Raw genomic sequence first — 22,683 nt, 5'->3', positions numbered from 1 at the left:
GAGCACTTAGAAGGCAGAGCATGCACAAGGCAGGATACAAAACTTGCCTGATACAAGTTTCACCATGGCAATCTCAAGGTTTTTAGCTGTAAATTTATCTAAACTTCACCTCCCAGATAATACAATATAACAAGGGGAGTAGTAGATCAGCCAACAAAAGATAAAACACAACTGTATGGCTTTTGAAAGATATACAATACAGCTCAAAAAGCTCTAGAGCTCAAGGCAAGAATAATTAGAAACACTCATGGCATGCATAATGTGGAAAGCCAAACTAGATTGCCATAATCATCTCTTTTGACTACAAAATATATGAATCTGCAAGAAATGAAATAGTTCCTATAAAACCATAACTTTCTCCTTTTGCCTTTTGTCTTCCTTCTCAAAAAATGCATTAATAAGTGCAAAATAAAGCAAAAATGTTCTGCTCCCATTTTGAGCCTTGCAAATAAACAAAAATACTGATACTTAAATTCAGTGATTTCCTTAAAGTGGATAAAGCAAGCAAACAATTTTACATAAAGCTGTTTAAATAATATTATTTTAAGCTACTTGTATCATGCAGAGTACTCTACTGTCTTTGATATAGATATATGCTAATGTGTACCTATTACTGCCAGTTTAACTAGGAGTAAGCCACATAAATGCCATCTTCTTAAGTACTTCTCTGAGATATCTGCAGTGGCAGTTTTTCCAATTACAATTCTGTTCCTTAATGCATTTGGGCTAAAATTCTGTATATTGTCATTTCATCTTGAAATACAAAGCATATTGCAAGAGATGGCACTAACAGAAAAAAGCCACTGAGATTCATTTATGAATGTTGGATTACAGCATTCTTTTTGTATTATATACTCTACCAGGCTTCTCATCTTACCTGTGACCATGCTATTTAAAACTAATTGAATACTGGTATAGTGAGGACAGATGGAGAAAGCACACTAAAATGCTTACGTTTGTCTAATATGAACCTACTTGTCATTAATAAATTTCAAAAAGAACTCCAAGCAACTTACTGTCTTGAGGGAAACAGGGTTATTCTTACCTTGTGCACAAAAGAAATTAATTGGTTTGACTGCAATGAGAAATAAAAGTGATTCTATCAGTGTATTTTTAATGAATATTGTATACAGCACAGGTGTATAAATCAGAGCACAAATTCAGCTCCATGCTCTTCTCTTCATTTTACTTACCATCAGTTCCTATTTCACTTTTAAGGTCAGTACAAGACTGAAAAAGACACAAGAAAAGACTGAGTATTGAAAAATACTTCTTAAATCATTAGTTGTTTTTCATTTTAATGGTGTTAGATTTTAGCAAATTTATGAGGCATAAACTAGTTAGCTTTACAATGTCCAAATATTGTTAGTCTTAGAAGACTGCTCATTTGAAGCCTGTGCTCTCCACTCGATTTACAAACTGCCCCTATTTCTTTAGGCTGATGATGTGACTGCCTTATTTGCAGTGTCTTGTTCAGAATACAAATACAGTGGACTCTGTGATGAATTTGCTCTTGGAAGTGGTTGTGTACTAGTCAGTCTTTCAGAATTTCCTGGAGAAGTCTCCCTCCACCTTGGACTTGCCTGCTCCTGAGATACTTCCCACACAGATGGGCAGGGGGAGGTAAAATTCATGGTGGACTGTGAGAGGTAGTTCTCCTGAAGACCTTCTTCTTGGAGGCACCTGTTTGAAAGCACTTCTTTTTCTTTGGAGTTTCGCCACTTCATTCTTCGATTCTGAAACCAAATTTTCACCTGTTTGCAAATTAATGAGAGTTACTACATTTTTTTCTTTAAAGAAGTTTGCTCTAACAAGGTTGGTTGGGGTTTTTTTTCCATCCCTTTAGTTTCATGTTGTTCCTTTATTTATTTTTATAGTAGAACCAGTGAAACCAAGTAGTGGATGTTATCTGAGGATTTTCCCATTAGTATTTACTGCAGCTGGGTCTGCTTGCCTTTTACTGCCTCAAATAGGTGAATATCTGGCTTAGACTGGACAAAGGACAGCCCAGTGGTTAGGAATAGAGCAATTTCCTATAGCAACATGTTTCTAGACAAGAAAGAATTCTCAGAGTAAATTAGCATCATCATTAGCAAAACATTACTGCTGAGCACAATTGCATGCTTTGACTGAAATAGTTTAACCTGCAGAGATTACAGCTCTGTTCATTGGATTGAGAAGCACCACACTTTGCTTCTTTTAGTTTTTCTTATAGCTGCAGTGCTTGCAATGGAGCAAATACTCCATTTTGTGTGGAAATGGAGCGATTAAATTTTGAATGCATACCTTTAGGAAATAAACTAGGAACCTGCTCAGTCATTCCTTAGTTAAAACTGCCATTCATTTTCTGAAGTCTTTGCTCAGAGAAGGGGCTCAGGGTTATCCCTCTGCAGATCAATCTTCCCCCTTCAAAGTAATTTTAAAAGATTTTTCCTCAAAAAGACAAAGTTGCAGATGTTCTGTCATGCCTTACCTGTGACTCCTTTAGACCCAGGCTAATGGCCAGTTTCTTCCTGTCTGTTTTACTGATATACTTCTGCTTCTGAAACATTTTCTCCAAAGCTTTCCTCTGGTCTTCAGAAAAGACAGCTCTTCTTAATATACCTCTCCGAGTTTTGGAGTTAGACTCCTGTGTCAGAAGAGGCAGGACACTCTCCTCTCCTAGTGGGAATGGATGAGAGTTTCACATAATATCAGAGAAATATTGTCATTCATTATAATGCTAGCACACCACTGTCCTATTTTTGATTTGTTGGTGTTATTGGTGTGTTGTAATGCTTCAGTCATGTCCATAAAGGACTAAATCCTCACTTGGATCTAGAGGTGTTGTCAGTGGTCAAAAGTCTCCCCTTGACATGGTAAAAAGTAAATCAGATGAGTTCATAGACAAACATTAACACAGAGCCCATGCTACTGTAAAATTCAAATACAGTCAGGGAGAAACTTCTCCACTTTCCTCTGCATGCTATCAGGGAAGTGCAGTAGGTTTTCCTAGGAGTTCATTTTCTCCTTGTGTGAAACAGAACTAGATAAAAGTTGTCTGTAATACTGATTCAAAGAAACTAAGTAGGCTTTCTTTAGTTTGTTTGGTTTTGTTTGTTTTTTTTACTAATGAAGATTCAGAGTGAGCTATTTCTCAGAAAATCCCTGGCCATTCACTCATTCTAGAGACTGCAGTAATTTCTTTATTACAAGATTTGGGAAGTATTTGAACTTACTCCTTTCAGACTGGTTTCTAATCCTTTGACATCTCACAGAAAGTTTGGGTGGGGAGTTTACAATGTAACCAATCATATCCATGCCTGGAGAGATCCCTACCCTGGAAAACAGCCTCAAAGTTGGGGAAAAAAGTGGACAAGTGTTCACATCGTCCCTTCTTCAGCCTCACAGAAAACCCTAATCCAGATAAAACCCTTGCCTCCTTCATATCCAGTGAAGACCAAAGCCACAGTGCTTTCCTGTGCCCCCTTCTCCCCCAAAAGGATGTGGTATATGGGAAGCAGCCCCTGGTGAAGCTTTTCATGCCCCTGGCACTCCTGGCTTCCCCTAATGCCTGCCCAGGGAGCAGTGACAGGGGCAGCTGAACAGGGCCTGAGGTGGGTGGGATAATTGCACAGGGCAGTTCCAAGTAGGTCAGGAAAGAGCAGCCCTTTCATTAGGAAACCTGCACCATGGCTTTTAGCCACTGACACCTAAGATCTTCCTGCAAAAGGGCAGTCACAAAGATGGCTTTGGTTTGTTCCATGTGCAAGTTGGACTCTACAGATGCAACTGTCCCCCTGATGGTGGCATCATCCCATGTACATGGGCAGAGATTGCTATTCCAGTTTATAGTTACAGCAGTGTAAAAGCTGATCTGCTCTGATTTCTGTCAAGGATCATTTTCATAGCAAAGTCATTTGCAAAATCCCCATGTAAAGCAGATTTTCTAAAAGATTGTACATGATTCCATTATAAGGTCTATATATTCTAGTTTGCTGTAGTGAGGTGGAGAGTAAAGTACATTTGATCAACAGATACAATGCTCTTGAAAATACTAATTAAATCCAGATTAAACTTTCACAAATTGTTCCTTGGGGCTACACCACTTTTCAGCTTCTGTATGTTATACATATATTCACATGTGTATGTGGATGTTTAAACACCCATAGAGAAACAAACACACATATACCAAGGATATTATAGAACTGTGTATGTATAGTGATGAGAAACTGAAGTGTATATGTGTATGTATTGCAAAATTGACTAAATACCTTTGTGGTGCTTGTGTGGCTGGTTTGATATTACATTGCATCCTGCCTCCAGCTCTGACTAGTAGAGTATTAGAAGCTCAGAAAGTATAATCTTCCCTAAAATACACTGCCACTACCAAACATAACTGATTTAGGGACCATTGCATTCCACTAGGCAAGCATTTCTTGAATTTTTTTTTACATTTGTCTCCCATAATAGCCTATGCCAAAAAGTAATTACTACTATTTAAAATGTCACAGTATAAAGATGTTTAAATTTATACAGATGCATCACAAATTTTGAAATTATATTTGAGATCAGATACAAAAATTGTAACCTACTAGTTACTGTCTTGATATTTACGACACAGTGAGACGCAGTCAGACTCCATCCAAACAAAAAATAAATGATCTGCAGAACAAAAGTCAAAACACCACGGAGGGAGTTCCAGCAAAGGGCAAGCTGGGTTCATATTTCTCTGAGGAGTGCACAGCCCCCTCACAACCTCCACCCAAGCTCCCATCCTGCCCATGAAGCTGGGGGCAAACACTGTTCCTTCTTCCTCAAGAATGTTTCCTCTCCTTCTTGTTCAGCTTTGTGAATTTAAGTGCCTTTTACCAGGTATCCTCCAAGTAGCTCCCGATGAATCATGAGCCAGTCTCAAGTTTACTGGAAAGTATAGTCTGACAGAAAAGGGCTGGTACCTTCTCTCCTCCCCGCCATAAAGTGAGAGACACCAGAGAGAGGAGGCAAAACACAGCCAGTCCTTGCTTCCTGGCCTCTGTCCCACAATGGAGTTGTCAGCCAAGGACAGAGGATGCCATATTATCTGACTCCTTAAAATTTGTCTTGCCTGACTGGTTGTTAACAGTCAATCAGCAAAGAAACAGCTTCCTGCTGGAGCCCTGAGGTGCCAATTAAATCCCATACAGGCAGTCTGTAGGGTACAGCTTAATACCTGTATTAGACTAAATTAACAGTGAAGACTCTAGACACTCTAGGGCACATTATGGGACTGATTTTAAAAGACTGACTAAACAGAATTTACTGGTGAGTACAGTGCTCACGGGCAGTAGCAAACAGCCACTGGGTCAAAAAATTGAAACTTGTGTTTGGAACAATGAATACTCACCACCAATTGACTTGCTTTGAGAATTTTTTTTAAGAATAGCCCATATTCCAAAATGCAGTCCAACTGCTCACACAAGAACTAAATTTTGGTAGATTAAAGGATTCTTCAGTGCAGCAGGACAGGCAGTCACACGTATGTTGCAACAATTCCACCAAAATGAAATGTCAGTTTGCAGCCTGTCACCCTGAACATGCATCAAAAGGTTTAGTGCTTGCTGACATAAATGAGAATCTGTTACCAACTCTTTACTATGTTGCCAGTTTGATTTTCATTTTGCTTCAGGTTTTTTTTTTAAAGTTGTTCCTTTGTATCCTAATATATAGTGATAAATGTCCTCTTAATCTGTGGAACAATCTTCATTTGCCTTCGTGGCAGGGACCACCTTGAAGGAGCAAGTAAAAGCTTTAGTCATGGTTTCCATTTTTTCATCTGAATTCAATACATTCTAGTTAAATGGACAATTAATAGGTCACTTCCAAAATAGTAGTGTATCAGTCCTGGTTAATAAACAATCCCCACAGTTGATAATGGGCCTATGTATTCAGCAAGTCCCTGTATACACTCAGCTCATCCACTAAATCCCTTTTCAGGTAGACAGGGTTATATGGGAAGATGAGCTAGAATGAGTCTATAAAAGTCAGTTTCATTCACTGCTTTATTTTTCAGTCAAGTGCTTTAAATGGTGTCCAGAAAATCTCTTGGAATGTGAGACAGGAGAAAAGACTGGCACATAGAGTATTGCTTTATGGCCATACAAAAGGGCAACTGACCCTTGCCCAGGCCTTTTCAATGTGAAATGGTTCCTAAAGTTCATCTGCACAGTGAAAAATTGTGGTGAGGTCGCGTGTGGATGAGTAAAGTGAAAGTGGTGATTGGTCATGGTGCTGTCAGCCATTGTGGGAGAGCTGGGGCCATGTAAAATGCTCTGTGGGAAAGTGTCAGCCCCCTAAAGAGGTGCTCAGAAACTTGCAGCTCATTAAACTGCCAGCATTTGCTGCCTCACTTGTCAAGAATCATTCCACTTAGCAACTGCCCCTCTGAAACATTCATAAAACACATGCACGTAGTCAGGAAGGGTTTGAATGCAGCTCTGATTAAAAAGTGGATGCTAAAGCACACATAAACTCCAATTTTCAGATGGAATTGCAATGCAGTTTGTGCTTTTTCTCCATTTCAAGGACTAAGAAATGTCTCTTCTGTCTGTACTCCTGAGTAATAAACACGTAAAATCCTGAAATCCATTCTTACATTAAGACATGCAAACTTTACTATCAAGGTTAAATTTAGATTTGGATTAGATGGAAGAGTGTTCCAGGTCCTAATCCTGAATGAGTATCATGTATACCAGCCAAAATCCTCTACAAATTACTTCTTGAATTTTTTTACATAATAATTACAAAATAAAAACAAATTTAACAAATGCACACATTTGACTGTTATAAGAAAACTATCTGTTTTATTTAAATAATCTTAAGGCTTCCTGAGTCATAATTTATCCCTAGGAGACATTAAAATGCAGCATCCATTCAGAGATCTCTCAGCTCTTTTCTTTTCTTATTTGCAAACGTTTATTGACACAGATTTTGAAAAGAGTTACTGATTTTAAAGAATCTTTTCTAGCAAACTGAAAACAAGGAGCTTTCCTAGATTAGCTCTGTCTGGGTGTCTCTGTGCCATTAGAAACCACTCACAATTGCTCAGTGTACTTAAGTTTGATAAATCTTTGGAAACCCTCTGAATAGGATTGCTGTGATTTTACTAAGGAATTAGCTGCTGCCATTGCATCACCAATTAGTTTTCCAGAACACATTAAATCCTGCTGCTTTGGTTTACAGAATAACTCAAGCATTACTGATGAAGCATAAAAACTTACTTGGAAAAGCAGTGGGGGATGCAGGGTGCTGACAGGACCCACCACAGCATGCTGAGTAGAATGGTGGAGCTCGGAGAAAAAAGTGTTTGGAAAGAGCTGCAAAGAAAGCACAGATCTAATTGATTATCCATTGAGCTTAGGTGATATTCATAACAACAGTCCTGCAGAAAGTCAGTGTGTAAAGTCCTGCCCTGCAAGTTCTTTTTCCTTTTTCTCAAGGTGGTGATATTTTTAAGGCAAACAATGTTAAACCAAGTAATTACTCTTTAATTTAGCAAGGTTATTTAACATGTGTAGCTCAAATACAACATGCAAAACTCTCCATATTTCTATCATTACAATGTAACTTGGCAGATTCGAAATTTATTTCTCTAACTGCAACACTAATGTAGGGTTTTTTCTAAAGATTTGGATTGAATACTTTAAATAATACATTGTCGAAATAATAAGTATATTGATGCATCTTGTGTAATACATCTGGAAAAGTTATTTAAAATAACTCTAGTAAACATGATATTTTAGAAAACAAGAATCTAAATAGGAATACTGTCTCTTCTGCTTGTACTCTAGTGATGTTATTAGTTTTTCCATAAGTTTTTCAATAAGTAAGAAATCTTTATGATTAAGTTCTATAAAATACAGGCACTCTACAAGCTACAGGGCCTCATCCTGCTATCCTGATGGTTTACTTGTTCTTGCTGGGACAGTGTTCTAAATTTAAATAAACCACCTGCTGGAGAAGGCTCTGCTTAATACAATAAAAATTGCAAAAGCATCCCACAGAATTAGCTAATATTTTGTAAACATTCTACAGAATTTTATGAACCAATGAATTAGCAGTCACTGTTATGACTAAAAAATGTTCCCAGATCTTGGAAAAGTCTTCATTACCTAATAATATGTTAACTTTTTTTCCATAAACTCATGGGTTTTCCCATTAATCTTAATTACCTTTTAATTTCTTTTCATACAAGCCAACTATGAAATAGAATATTTTTCCTTTTAAAATGGGATCAGAATCAAAATATTTATCTCACTTTCCTCTCCTGGTTTAGTCCAAAGATAAACAGTTCTAGACTTTGTATTGCAGTTCTTCTAAATCTCTATAAATAATCTGAATAATAAAAAAAGTAACTGCATACTTAAATTAAATTTTTCAGAAATAATCAGGAAGAAAGATAGCTAAATAGGGATATGTATCTAACCCATGGACTTAATTTTTTAAGATTTTTCAGTTAGAACTAAAAACAAAGATCATTCAAGTACGTAATTAGGGCATCTTTACAACTTTTCTGATGTTCAAATCTGCTGATCTCCAAAGCAATAAATTAATGCTGTAAAAGCCTAACTTTGGACATTTTGAAAATATTTACCTCTAATTTTTGTTTTATTTCATACAAGCTTATGTGAAAATTTCTTCAATTGTAATTACAAATTGATAAGCATTTTATTACTACTAGCTTTTCATCAACACTTTATTGTTTCTAATGAAATATATATATGCTCCCAAAGAAACTAATTGCCTATTTTGAGGTTTATGCTTGCACAAAATTTCCAAAAGTGAATTCTTTACATCACAAGTTTCTAAAGCTCTTCTTTCACACAAGACCACCAAATGTGAACCTGTGTCCTAAAGAGCTTCAAAGAGTCAAGAATGTGCAGCCAAATTTTATCTCTCTTATATATCCATGGGGCTTCAACACAACTGGTCAGGTGTATAAATGGGAAAGAATTTGCCTGTAACTGAAGAAGCACAGGAGATGGAAAAGGAAAACACCTGCCAGACAATCTTGGCCATCCTACCAAACATGAGAGCTTGCTCTTGACAACGTTTTATCTGCCACTAATGTTTTATCTGCTGCAGTTTCCAAACTGCCAGAAGAGTTTTTCCCCCCTTTCTTGGGAGCCACATTTCTCTTGGAATTACCAAGTTTCCCTTAGAGCCACCTACTTCTAAAAATACAACAGAAGGTATTATGCTCAGGTTTTTTACTTCCTTTTCACACATCTCAAACATTCCTCAAATGCCTTATTCTCCTTAATCACTGCTCAAACACTTTATTTGTGCCATACAATTTTTGTCAGATGTCATGGCCTCTCCTTCAAATTCTCAGCTATGGTTTCTTAACTCTCTCTAGTTCCTTGCTCTTTTTTGATAATGTGGTGTTTGTTATGACATGTGACACAGCCAGGAGATATGTGGATAAATCAGCACTGAATAAGATGTTGTTTCAGACAGATAGCATGGCTCCTGCAAATAAAGACTGAGGAAACGGGAGGTTTTCTTCATTCATTAAATCTCTCAACATGCAAGCTGCAAGCATAAAGGTCAGGAGATGGCTTAGGGTCAAAACATGAGACATAATGCTTAAGGAAACCCCAAACAAGCTATATATTTCCATGTATGTTGCTGGCACTGGTTTAATGCACTGGCACAGCACCACGAGGCAAACATTAGAGATCCTGGCACTAATTCTGCTGAAGTCAATGGAAATCATGCTTCTGGCTTTCTTGGGCATTTAACTTAATTCCTTCAAACAACTGCTGTCTCTTCTGCCTGCATGGTTCAGATTTCTGTGAGGGAGAACATTTGCTTAAGAAGTAAGATGCAGCTGATCTGCTCATATAACTCTGAACCAAGTGAGACCATTTCTCAAGACTGATTCTGCATCCTGCAGAATAAACAATGGCATTGTGGCTCCCTAAACTTACAGCCAACACACACTTCTAGTTTATATATTACCTCAATGTGCTCCAGCTACACTGATGCACAAGTGAATTCCTGGTTAGGGGTAACAAACTGCAACCTCAGGTCAAGTCTACTGAAGCAGTTGCTCTCAAACAAATGTGTAGCACTTGCACAGAGTTACATCAGTAAAAATTCTGGCATCATACAGGGATACTCAACTGTACCTATACAGAAAAATGTTAATACTTCAACCTAACACATACAAGTATATTTTATATCTTTGATAGAAAGAGCAGAGAATACTCACTGCAGGAAATGGCTTTCATTGTCTGTGTGAAACTGCACTGACATTATGAAAATCACTCAAATTAAAATGAAATCTTTACCATACATGTATTTCAAAATTGTACTGTGGTTGTACCTGCAGGAATGACACAAAACCTATTTGTGCTCAGGACAACATAAAGCATTACCCATACTTTTATTTTCTGCTTGTGTATCATGGCCATTCTACCAATATTTGTTGGTCAAGCAATCTGAAGCAACTATTATTTGCTCTTCATTTAAGGCAGAAAATTGCTGAAATGCCAGTTCTCTATGTTGGTCAAAATAAAGGATAATGTAACCAAAAAAGCAGCTGTTGCTTCCAGCCACGTGGAGGATACAGTATTCATGGGCCAAATCCTTGTAATTCATATTCAAGGTACCTAGTTCTTTTTCTGCTTAGCATTCCCATTTCATAAAAATAGAGATTGTGTGGAACTAAGCATTTAACAAGAGTGAAACTTTACAGGTTTATCTTAACAGATGTATGAAAATGAAATATCAGAGTAGGGTATCAGTCTCTTTTGGCACTCTGAAAACTGCACTATATATAAAGAAAATTTATCAGGTCATAAGTATAAAAGGATTAAATATCTAAAATTGAATCAAATTTATTCTATTTTTTTAACAAAAGATAAATTTTTTTAACACTGCTGCTGTATGCAAATTTTTAACAATTATGCTAATTTACATGGAGCTTTGTATGCTGATATTTTAAAATATAGTGCCAGCTCTGAAGATAATCTAAATCCAAAAGACCTCCCATACTTAAAAGTCATGTCAACAGTGGAACACACTTTCCCTCTAGCTATCCACCATTTTGAGAATAAGATTCCTAAGTACAATTTAGTTCAGATGGATAATTTTAAATATGGTTCAAGATACTGTTTGCTTTTCCTACTCCTGGTGTTGTGAAATGTTTTGGGAAACAGTGTAGGCCATCAGCCAGCAGGAAAGGTGAAAGGGGCAAAGGAAAAATGGCTATAGAAGAAAAGAGAACTAAAAATAACTGCTGGTATTACCCATACAGGGCTCCTTCATTGCACACACTTTGAGTTTGTTGGAGATTTTTACAGCTAACTGATAAAAATGTGGTATAATCCTGTGAAGAGAACTAAACACCTCTGAAGAGTGACTGAGAAAGCTGCCTAGAGCCAGCCAACAAGACACAGATAGTACAGGAACAGACAGACCTCAAGCTGCTCAAACGCAGTCCTTGAATTCTCCAAGTATTGCTAAATCCACATGAAATGCTTTCCACAGTGATGCCTGGGCTTCAGCCTTGGCAGGCAAACCAAAAGCATAATCAGTAAAATGATCCCATTTCATTCGAGGATCTTGGATGCTTTGCGCTCACAAAGTGGGAACAAGTAAACTGCAATTTCCTACCTACAACCATTCTTGGCAATGGTTAAAGCAGGTTTTTGCAAAGCTGCAGGAAAGTTTCATGACATGAAGAACTCAGCTTCCTGCAAATAGTCCAGCAGCAGCTCTACCAGGGTCATGGTCCATCTGAGCCACATGGCACCATTTTTGCTCCTGGACCCTGCAGTGATCCATGGCTCTGTCCCCAGCAGTTACTGTGTTTAGAGTAAAATGCTCCAGCAGCAGTTGTGCACCCCCAAAGCATTTCAGCTAGCTGAAGGGGAGCCCCTGGCCATGAGAAGGAAGCAACAGCTGCTGCCATATCCCCCCCACAGGCAGCCACGGTCAATGTGGACCTGGCAAAGCTTACTGCACGAACTTGTGCTACCAGCATCACTCAGAGCTGGCTTTCCTGCACTCCCAGAGCCACTGTCTATTTGTTTCACATTCAGTCCTGTAAAATACAAGCACATGGCTGCCCAGGGAGGTGGTGGTTTCTCCATCCCTGGAGGTTTTTAAGAAGAGACTGGATACGGCACTCAGTGCCATGCTCTGGTAACCTTGGCAGATCAAAGGTTGGACTTGAGGATCTCAGAGGTCCTTTCCAACACAACTGATTCTATGAATGTTCAAAGGAAGTTAAGCCAAAAAGGCAGAGCAGAGCAGCATATGCAGGCTAGTCTTAAAGTATTGGCAAATATTCACATTAAAGGGTTTTGAAGTTCTATATATAAAGTTTGAAATCCTGCACAAAAAGTGGGTGTGAGAAGTGGGCTTGCGTTTTCATGATGGATCCCAGTGGGGCTTTCAAAAATTAGCAGAGTAGACACACCAAAAAGGCTTGAAATGTGCTAACAGCATGATCATCATGTAGTGGCTGACAGTGACACCGCAGATTAACTGAGATCACATGAATCACAATCAGTTTTCAGAGGCATTATTCACATACCATATTACTAGGGCAAGATTTCCTGCACATGTTTTTCTCCGCCTAAGGAAACATGAATGCCTTGGGGTGATGACACTGCATGGTCCTACTTCACCTCTGTAACAATCCAAAGCAACAACCAAACTCCAAACCACTTGCTAAAGACACCATGAGTCTCCTGGTGTCAGCAGTAAAGGTGGCTTCCACCCTTTCCATGCCTTGTACATGGCCTTGCTATTGAGGAAGAAAGATAGGGATCTGGAAAGCTGTGGATTTCCCGGCTTTGTCTCCAACTTCGTCCTTCCTCAAGGCACCCATGTGCTGGTGTGCCCCAACACCTGCCTACCAGTTCTTACCAGAAGTGGCACTACTGTCACTTTTCTGACTAAAAGTTCAGTGTGTTGTCAAAGCTCCTTGTTGAGACCTCCTAGGCAGTCAATGAGAAGAGATAGGTAGATCTATGTAACAATCCATCATCCTAAAATAGATGTCTAAGAAGGTAAGTTGTGACATCATCTGTGGGCATATCTCTGATTACACAAGATATTAGACAAAACATTTATTGGTTATTAAACAGCTGAATGACTATGATATTCTTCTTAGTCTTCATAGGTAATACCAACAGAACACAACATTCTGCACAACCATTAATACTCTGAAAAACTAAAATTCAGCCATGAAGGCACTAAAAGTTATTTTGATTTTCAACATACTACAATTTGTTTAGAAATAATTGCCTCAGGCAAGGCAAAATTAGGGTCATATGCTCCAAAAGGACAATTCAATGCTTTTTCATTGTAGCAGCCCTAATTCAAAATCTTACAATAGGCCAAAATGGACCATTTAATCATCAAAAGTCTCAAGATCAACTAAACATTGTTAAATGAATCTTTTTACATTTGCACAAGGAGATACCTTTTCAAGCTGAAATCTGAGATAGTCACAAGATTCCAGGATTAGGAACTTCAATGAACAATACCAAATTGTCTGAGATTCATGGGGAGGAGGTAAAATCCTCAATATACATAAAAATACCTCAAGAGAATTACATGCTATAACTTCAGAAAAAGGCAGCCTCACAAAGGAAGTTTTCCTGAGATTTTTCAGTGTAAAACAAAGATCATTTCTCTAACTGACAACTCACCTTAAAGAAACACAGCCCAGTTTACTGAATATATTTAGGTACCTAACTTTATAAGATGTTTCTATATATTTGACATTTGAAACAGCCTCCTACAGTTTTATATACCTGCAGTTGTTTTCATTTTGACAACATTACCTTCCAAATTCTGCTATGGGTCATTACTGACCACAAAAGTACCAATTAGAAAAATTTAAATTAAGAGTTATTTTGCAGAGCTGCATTATACAAGAATGCATACCACCTTCAGGGGGCAATGGAAGCAGAGAACTTGCCTTCCAAAATTCAGGGGAATTTGTTAATGCACAACGAAACCTGAAATCTGCTATCAAGTAGAGAACTTGCTCAATGAGATTAATCCTTAGCATATTCATGGGTGTTCTAAAAACATGAAGAATATATTACAAGATTCCAGAAGAACAGTTCATTCTGCCATAAAAAAAAAAAAAAAAAAAAAAAAAACAACACCAAAAACCCCCCAAACAAAAAAAAAAATACAACCCCACACACACATTTTACATAAGTTAATTTGCTAGTTATAGTTAATTGATTCCACAGTCTCCCCTCAGTGAATTGCTTTTCTACAAACGCCACCACTTGTCTTCCCAGTGCAGGCTGGAGATCTTCTGGTAGGGCTTAAACCTTACTAAAGACCAAACTCAGGATGCAGGATCCTCTTCCTTTCTGAGGCAGCACAGCAAGAGTCACCAGAGGCATTTAAAGCAGTGCCCAGCCAATGCTCATATTCCCCACTGAGCCCAGACTTCCAGACTGGTGACTCATTCAGAGAGTACAGCTGGCACCAGTATAGCTCTGGCATCCTTACAATGAGGACAAAGATTTGTCCTTTAAAAGCCACTTTGCAGCTATTCCTGAGGTAGGCTGGGCACCTCAAACCGACTCCATGAAATGGCTCACAGAGTTCACTGGCAGCAGGAAAAGGTGCTGCACACAGTCTGTGATTTCTGACTGGTACAGAAACTACTCTGTCTCTAAAGACAAACTTTTGAAAAAATTAAGGTGTCTCACTGCTCCTGGCAATCAGGGCATAAGAAAAGATGCCAAATACATCTCCATACCTAAAGATACTTTCTATCCGCAGAAAAAATAATTAAAAAAAAAAAAAACAACAACATAACAGCAAAATCTGGAGACCTGCTAGTCAACTTGTTGCCTGAATGAGGGCAGCAAGTTCCAGAGGCCAGTGTAAATCTAGAAGGAGCTGAGATGAAAAACTTATTTCTTTCCTGACTTATTTACTGAAAGTTAGTGTTACTAAGTCACTTGAGGACACACTCTGGCTGCCAGCTGGTTTGAAATGAGTAATTAATAAGCATTTATTCATGAAGATGGGTTCCAAATTGAAGGGAAAAAATAATTTCGGTAATTTAAGTAATAAGATATTGATTAAAATAAGAGTGTTGCAGTACAGAATTGCTGTCATCACCTGAGGGGAGAAAACTGACACTGATCCAGAGTCAGCCTGCAGAGCAAGACTTGGTTTTATTTCCCTGCAATGCTGCCAGTTATCTGTATTACCTCTGGCAAATCACCTCATCTCTTTCTGCTCCATCTCTTCCTCTACAAAGTAGAAATCACTCCTAATCTCACTGGCACATTGCAATGATAAATGCACCAAAATGTAGAGTACTTAAGTCTTACAGAAAGAAAAGTTGCATCTATATCACAGAATGGATGTTTGTTATTACTAAGAGTAATGTTTCTGTTTATGACATGCTTGTTCTAATTGCTTTCTTTTGTGTTCTACTTACTGTACTTTATTCTTTGCTATTGTATTCTGATGCTTTAGGCAAAAATCCCATAAGCTAATTTTTTCAGCAAGTTTTGCAATGGAAGTATCTCACTATTATATTTATTTGTTTCATTGTGCTTTTCAGTTTCCTTCCTCTGTTAATCTATCAAAATGACAAGATTGAAACAGAAAGCCAGATTGCTGCCACACATGACTACATGCAGATTGTAAAGCACTTACTGTGATCCTCCTCCAGGGCAAATTATTTGAGAAGAGCAGAGGTTTTCAGAAAACTATTTCAGGTAGCAGAATAAGTTTGTATTTATCAAGGGGGTCACTTTGACCTGGTGTCAGCCAATACTTCTAGAAACCAAGTCATGAGGAAAGACGTGGACTGGACTTCCTAAGAGCACTTGTGCTACATCTCAGCATCCTCTGGATAATTTTCCCATGTCAGAAAAAACTGAGGAAAACTCTTAATTCCTGTAATTTACTCAGATAATAATGATAGGACTATAGTACAAGGAGAGGGAACACACCAAGTATTAGCAAGAAGAAATTGAGGACTTCCTCCACACACAGTCATTACTTTGCTCAGAAACTTTACCTGGAGCTCCCCTCATCCTTTAAGAAGCAGTGCAAATTTAAGCTGCACAGTTGTATTATGTTTCACTGGGAAACATTGCTTTACAACAGCTCATTTTTAAGAGTTTGTGGGCACGAAAAGAACACAGTCTGGGTATTCAATGCTGAAAAAGCAGGATGAGATTCTGCACTGCTCTACCTAGTCAGGGCTTCAAATATACACTGAATGCAAAGTTCTCACAAAGCAGAGGGCAGAATTATGCATCTGTTTCATCAAGGCAAAGTGTTTTGAATGAGAAGAATCAGACCCACAGTGCACAGGTTAGGAGAAATTAAGTCCAGCTTGACAAAACCACAGTGCTCACCGTGCCCACAGGAGCTGATGGGCCCAGTCCAGTGTTTCATCACCTGAAGCACTGGGGCTTCAGAGGAAGATGCCAGAGAGCCTGCAGGAATCCCAGGCTGATATCAAATGGCTTGATGTTACAGAAGGCAAGTTAGGCTACCATCTAGCAATAATGCTTCTTTTGCTTTTCTTCTTAAGTTTTATGTAATATGCTGCTTATTCCTGTTTTATACCCTGAAGTTAAAACAAAATTCATTTCAAGAACCTGTGATTTGATTAAATTTCATTTTTTTAAATGAGCGTAAGGAAGGAAAGTGATGTTTTTAATCTTTTACAGAAACATATTTCTTTCAAGTCCATTTGTTAGATGATGTGTTTTATAGTGTGATACTTCGAAAGTACTTTTCCATTTAGGATAATTTTGGAGAAGAACTCAAAATATGTCTGGTGATAGGCACCTTAAATGGTCAAACTAAATCCTTTGAAATTTATAAATTATGGTAATGGAAATCTGCTGATAAAACTCTGTTGCTAAAGAGTTACAAAGGGAAAAGCTACCATGAGCAGATGTCTCAGACGAAGAGTGCCATCCCACTTGGTTTCCCTTACAACCATGGATAAGATTTTTCCAGTCTACAGAAAGAATACAGGTTTTTCATTCTTTAGGACTTTTATGGAGTGTTAAAAGGTAACCCAAAATGGAGTATTTTCTTCACGTCTTTTCTTGATAAGTGCTGTGAATATATGTTGGGTATGGAACTGTAAAAAGTTTCAGCTTATTCAGTTTATTCTTTGGTGTGATTTTATATTCCTTCCTCTCTGAGAACTTCTGTTGACCTCACTGGAATTTGAGACTACATGAGCAACACAGATCACTGTTTCAAAGAAATCAATGTTTTTCAATTGTTTTTTTCTGTAACTTTTTAAGTATCTTTTTTTTTAATCTGGATTATATTAAATTAGTTTAAAGCACTTTTAGTCCTTTCATGATCTATAAGGCATTTTGGAAGTTCAGAGAGAATTTTAAAGAACTTCTGCTTTATCATGTTCAGCAGTCATAATAAAGACTTAGGCCAAGATTTTCCAAAATGCTGTATGATTTCCCAAATGGGAGTTTACTCCTCAAAAAAACTCACAAAAATCAGTGAATACTCACAAAAATAACTTTACTAAATAACCCTACCTAGTACAAAATCCTTAGTTAAACTACCTTCATTAGTCTCTCAAGGCTAAAATTCTTATTTTGACAAAACAGCCTTTCTCCCAGTTCAGTCTGAATGGTCCCTCCAGCATCCACTTACACTGGAGAGAGCAGACTCCTTAGAAACCAAGAAATCTGTCTCAGCAGGAGAGTTGAAATGTAATTTACATTTATGAGAGTCCAGACACCTAAGAGTCATCTTCACTTTAAGACTTGTAAGTCAGATCAGAAACAATACGTCCCTGTTAGAATATATACATCTTTGTTGTACATCATCTACATTGGCAGGAGACTTTTTTTCTGAGTGCATAATGCATGAGGAAACTTAAGTTCTCACTGTTAAATGCCTGGTCCTTTTACCCAAAGCTCTCTCTGAAATCCCCGAGAGCTGTGGGATCAGAGGAACCATAGCACAGGGATCAGAAGAAACAGAGTATCAGACTTCACATCCCTAGAGTGACCTGCAACACTTCCCTAAATTCACGAGGACCCCTATAAGGCCAAAGAACTAATTCTGGAAGCAAGCACTCGAAAAACTTGGCATTCAGGAACTTCCATAATACTCAGAAAAAGTTTACCTATAGCAATAAGTGTTGGGGCATCGGCTATCTCCCCTCTTACATGCGTCTCTAAACACAAACGTAGCGTTTTCTCTAGAGCTCTATCTTCTTTTCTTTTCTTTTTTTTTTTTTTTTTTTTTTTTTTTGGCCTTTTTTGGGGGGGAGGGAGGCAAGATAATATTTGTCCTGTTTCTTGATCTGGCCTATAGTTAGTTACAATAAACGTTTAAATAACTGATACTCTGAGATCTGGAGTATTCAGAAATGTTAGTGATCATTTCTTTGACTCTCTCCTGCCTACCTTTAAAGTACATCATGCTAAAGGATCAAAAGCTGCTTTGGTTTCCGCAGAATAGTTTGGAGGATTTAACTGAAGTAAAATTATGCTTGAAAACGATTGTTATTAGGTCTGGTTTTAAAAGGAGCCTTTTTTACTTCATACTTCATACTTACTTCAATAAATATGATTGTCTATCTTATTTTAAGTAAGTTTAAAACTGCGTGATCATATATTAAAATTCTGGAGACAGCACACAAGGCTGGAATAAATTGTTATGGTAAAGGCAAAAATAAAATATATATAGCCAGTCTGACACCGAATTTTACAAAGCAACTTTGAACTCAACTTCAAACAATTCCATGACCGACAAAGTGTGCGTTCCTGAAAATGCTTTAAAACGCTATTAACGAGCAGGCAAGATATATTTCTGTGAAAAATCGGCACATTCAAGGCACAAAACCTGTTTCGTAGAACTATCTGCTCCCGATTCAGCGACCCAGCTCTCTGTGGGGCTGCCGGACAGACGGACGGACGGACGGACAGACAGATGGACGGACAGACGGACGGACGGACGGACGGACAGACAGACAGACAGCCGCCCTCCCGGGCTCCTGATCGGGGTGACGGCGGCACGGGTGACGCCGCTCCCACCGCCCCGGAGAGCATCGGCTTTTACTTCAACACCCGACCCAGCTGCTGAACACAGGCTTTTTTTTTTTTTTTTAAGATTTATTTATTATTCTTTTTGCGCCCATGTCAAAACTTGCGGAAAATCGCCTGCTTTTATTTAACTACTTTTCCTTTTGCGAGGAAGACCCTGCTGCCTCGCTGTCTCTCAGGGACGGGGCACCTGGAGAGGGGGCTGCTGCCTCCTGCTTACTGAACCATCCAGGCGACAGGACAGGACAGGACGGATCGTCTTTCTCCCAAAACTAGGAATTTCAGACCTTCCGGAGCCTGTTCGCCGTGACGCTCTTTTCCAGGCTGTAAAGACCTCAAAGACCTGAAAGAACCGGGGCGACGGGCAGCTAAACGCTCTCCTCGCTACCACCGCAAGGTTTGGCCGCACTCCCTACACCCACAGGTGCGCCGGCCCGCTCCGTTTCAAGCCTCGGCCCGGCTGCCCGCAGGACCGGACCCCTTCCCGCGCCCAAGGGTCCCGCAGACCCAGACCGGCACCCACAGGCACCACGGCACCCAACGGGTCACGGCGTCCCTCCCCGCAGCCTCCGGGCTCGTCAGGGCGCGTCTGTCCCTGCCACCCTCCCCGCCGTGCGGAGACGGGGGAATCGAGCCCTCTCCCGAGGCCCCTTCTGCCCCGTCTCCCCGGCGGCGGGACGCGAGACGGGCCGGCGCTCACCTGTGGCTGCCGGCGGGAAGACGCCGCCTCTCTCTGCCGCCGGAGCCCGCGCTGGCGGGCGGCCGCTGTCCGCCGCGGAGGGGTTAAGCACTTGAAAAGCCCATCTTGTTGGGTAGAGACCCCCTGAGGGGCTGATTTGTTCCGCCGCGGGGCACAGCTTGAGGGGGACGGGGCTGGCGGGGAGGGGACGGAGCTGGGCAGGGCTCGGCGGCGTCCCGGCCCGCAGCAAGTTCTCGATGAGGAAACTTTTGCCCAGGTTGCCGAAGCCCGGCGCCGCCGGCAAGTTGAGGAGAGCCGAGGAGCCCACCAGGTCCCAGTACAAGGCGCTGGGCACCATAGCGAGGGCTTTTACCCCTCCTCGCCTTGCCCGGCCCGGCCCAACCCAGCCCGGCCGCCGCGGCCCCTCACTGGGCTGGGACGGGGCGCCGGGCTATAGGGCCGGGCGGGCTTGTTGGGTGCTTCCCCGAGGGCTGAGGAGAACGGAGCGGAGAGCTCGGCAGGGCTGTCCGTGGAGACGCGGCGTGGCTCTTCGCCGGGCTGGAAGGTGTGTCCAAGCGCATTCATTATGTCAGCCGGGGACGGGGAGTGATGGACGCGGCCAACAATGCCGCCTTGCCCGGCAGCCCCCCGGGGGAAGGGGGGTAGGGCGGGGAGCTAAGCGGCCCCGGCCGCGTCCTGGAGCGGGGGTGGCTGCCCTGCCTTACCCGCCCCCCCGGGCCCGCCGCCATGTCGGGAAGCCGGGGGCGCCCCACCGGGGGCGAGATGGCGGCGGGCCCGGGCCTCCCGCTGAGGGCCTGCACCTGTGTGAAGGGAAAGGGAAAGGCCTCTGGCCCCTGTCCTGGCGGGGTGGTGGCTCCGGTGCTGGCCGCGGCGGGATCATTTCGACCTAATGATCCCATGAGGTAATGGGAAGACAGTCATTAGCTCACTCCCTCTGGGCATTTTTCTTTGGTCTTTTTTTTTTTTTTTTTTCCTTACCCTCGGACACGCGGTTGAGTTTCAACATTTGTCTTAATAAATCTGATTAAGATCAGCGTGGCACTCTTAATCACGTTTTCCTTCAGATGTGGCGCGATGCTTTTTGTCCATATAAACATCTTTCGGCAGGGTTGGCTCAGACCATGGCTCTGGCCATTTCTATTTTCCTGCAAGCATTCTCATGTATTGTCTTGCAAGCCATGTAACGTGGCAAAGATGTCTCATTTTCCAGTTCACACATACACGCAGAAAGTTAAAATTGGTACTGTTCCCAAAAAAACTGAAAGCATCTCCCTGTTTTGCAGAGAAATCCTTTTGTTTCAAAGCCGTTTGACAGCTCAGTGATACTCCCTGCAAAATCCTCTGGAGCAGGTGTGTCCCCTGTTTTTGTATAGGAGTAGGGGCATGACCCCGTGGACATCAGGGTAGTTCCTAGCTAAAACCACTTGGAGAAAGGGAATCATCCATGTCCTCAGACAGCAGGTGGAAAGGATGGTTTAACTACTGCAGTACTTGGGAAGTCCCAAACTAATTTGGAAGTCCCAAGATTTCCTTCATGTCCTCAGGTAGATTTGCCCTGCCAGAGTTTGGGCACTTACTTTGTTGGCATCAAAATATTACCTGAACAGGAACTCAAGAGTCAGGAAGGATACTTCACACCAAGGGCCCCTGTGCAGCCATGGCTGTAAGTATGAGGAAGAGGAGGATCAAGGGGATAAGATCAGGGAGAGCATATTAGATAATTTTGCACTGATACACTCCCACTGTCTCACTGTTCTCATCTGAAAGAATTTCCACAGCTTAAGCACTTGTATTTACAGATCTGAAAGCCACCATCTTTGTCAACTCAACATACAGTTTCAAGTATTTCTTTACCTGTGAGCATTTGAAGACTGGAGTTCCCTCTTGCCACAGAAAAGGACAGAATCTAGAATGTCTGAAGGGAATATGAAACACTGTAATACTAAGATTCAGAAATATATATTTATCATGTTTCTAAGGGGAAGAAGTGAGTCTGCCCAGGAGGACATTTGCTTTTGAGCATTGCAAGAAGCTGCCTTTTCAATTACCCCTCTTAATAAATAAATAAATTTATTTGCACTTAAGGATTTATTCTGTCTTTTCATTCACTGACAAAGTTCTCACAGAGTTCCCAAGGGCCTGAGGTACTGCAAACCATAATTCAACACTTGGAAAACTGCAGTCAGTCCATCCAGCTGTGCTGCATTAATAAAAGGTATTAACCAAGGAAAAGATGCTTGTCAAAGAGAGTAGCCTTCAAAGACAGGCTTGGGGTTTGGTTTCCTCCAAAGCCATTTCTCATGCCAAAGTGGCTACTACTGTATTAATCTCAGCTGGGTAGTTCAGTAGAGTATAATTAGCAAGTTGCACATTTCTGTGAAATATAAGCCAAACATATGTAGCATTTTGCTCTGCTCCATGGAAGAGAGTGAGTGGTTGCCACACAGTGGGTTAACAATTCATGTCAGGCTTCACCTGTAGTTCCAGGGTTCATCCCATTCACTGAAATGTGTGTCCCTTCCTCTCTTCGGTTTTCATCTCTCAATGGCCTCTCACTGATACTCTGGCTCAACTCTCATAGCTGTACCAACTCAGCACTATGAACCAGACCAGAGAACTCATCCAGGTTTCAAATAACAGTCAGAAAATATTATTTTACGGCTGATTCCTAATGCAGACCCAAAACTGATTGTGTGAGCTTAAGTAAGGATGGTAGAGTGGAATAGCTGAATGAACTCATAAAACCAGGGTAGCCTTTGTGCACTTTATCTCTGAGACACGTCAGTAGCCCTGCTGAAGAGTATTAGTGAATTCTCTTTATCCTCTGGACATGTGGTAATCAGGTACAGGCAGGCCCAAGAGATCTTAGGGCACAGTACAGGAAAGTATAGGTTCCCTGTTCAGATCTGGAGT

General features: G+C 40.6%; 1 protein-coding gene across 1 annotated transcript; it reads right to left on the bottom strand.

The window, feature by feature from the left end:
* Nucleotides 1–1,270: 1,270 nt before the first annotated feature.
* On the bottom strand, nucleotides 1,271–20,298 carry DBX2 (developing brain homeobox 2). Its single transcript, XM_071733556.1, has 4 exons — nucleotides 19,771–20,298; nucleotides 7,239–7,334; nucleotides 2,474–2,661; nucleotides 1,271–1,754 (listed from the first exon to the last, which is right to left on the bottom strand). Exons 1-4 carry the CDS (start codon nucleotides 20,105–20,107, stop codon nucleotides 1,434–1,436), a joined length of 942 nt encoding a protein of 313 aa, XP_071589657.1. The 5' UTR covers nucleotides 20,108–20,298; the 3' UTR covers nucleotides 1,271–1,433.
* Nucleotides 20,299–22,683: the final 2,385 nt, after the last annotated feature.

This window comes from Heliangelus exortis, chromosome 1 (genome assembly GCF_036169615.1).
Source record: "Heliangelus exortis chromosome 1, bHelExo1.hap1, whole genome shotgun sequence".
Lineage (NCBI taxonomy): Eukaryota > Metazoa > Chordata > Aves > Apodiformes > Trochilidae > Heliangelus > Heliangelus exortis.
The sequence above is the reverse complement of the archived record's forward strand: the minus strand, read 5'-3'. Positions and strand labels throughout refer to the sequence as shown.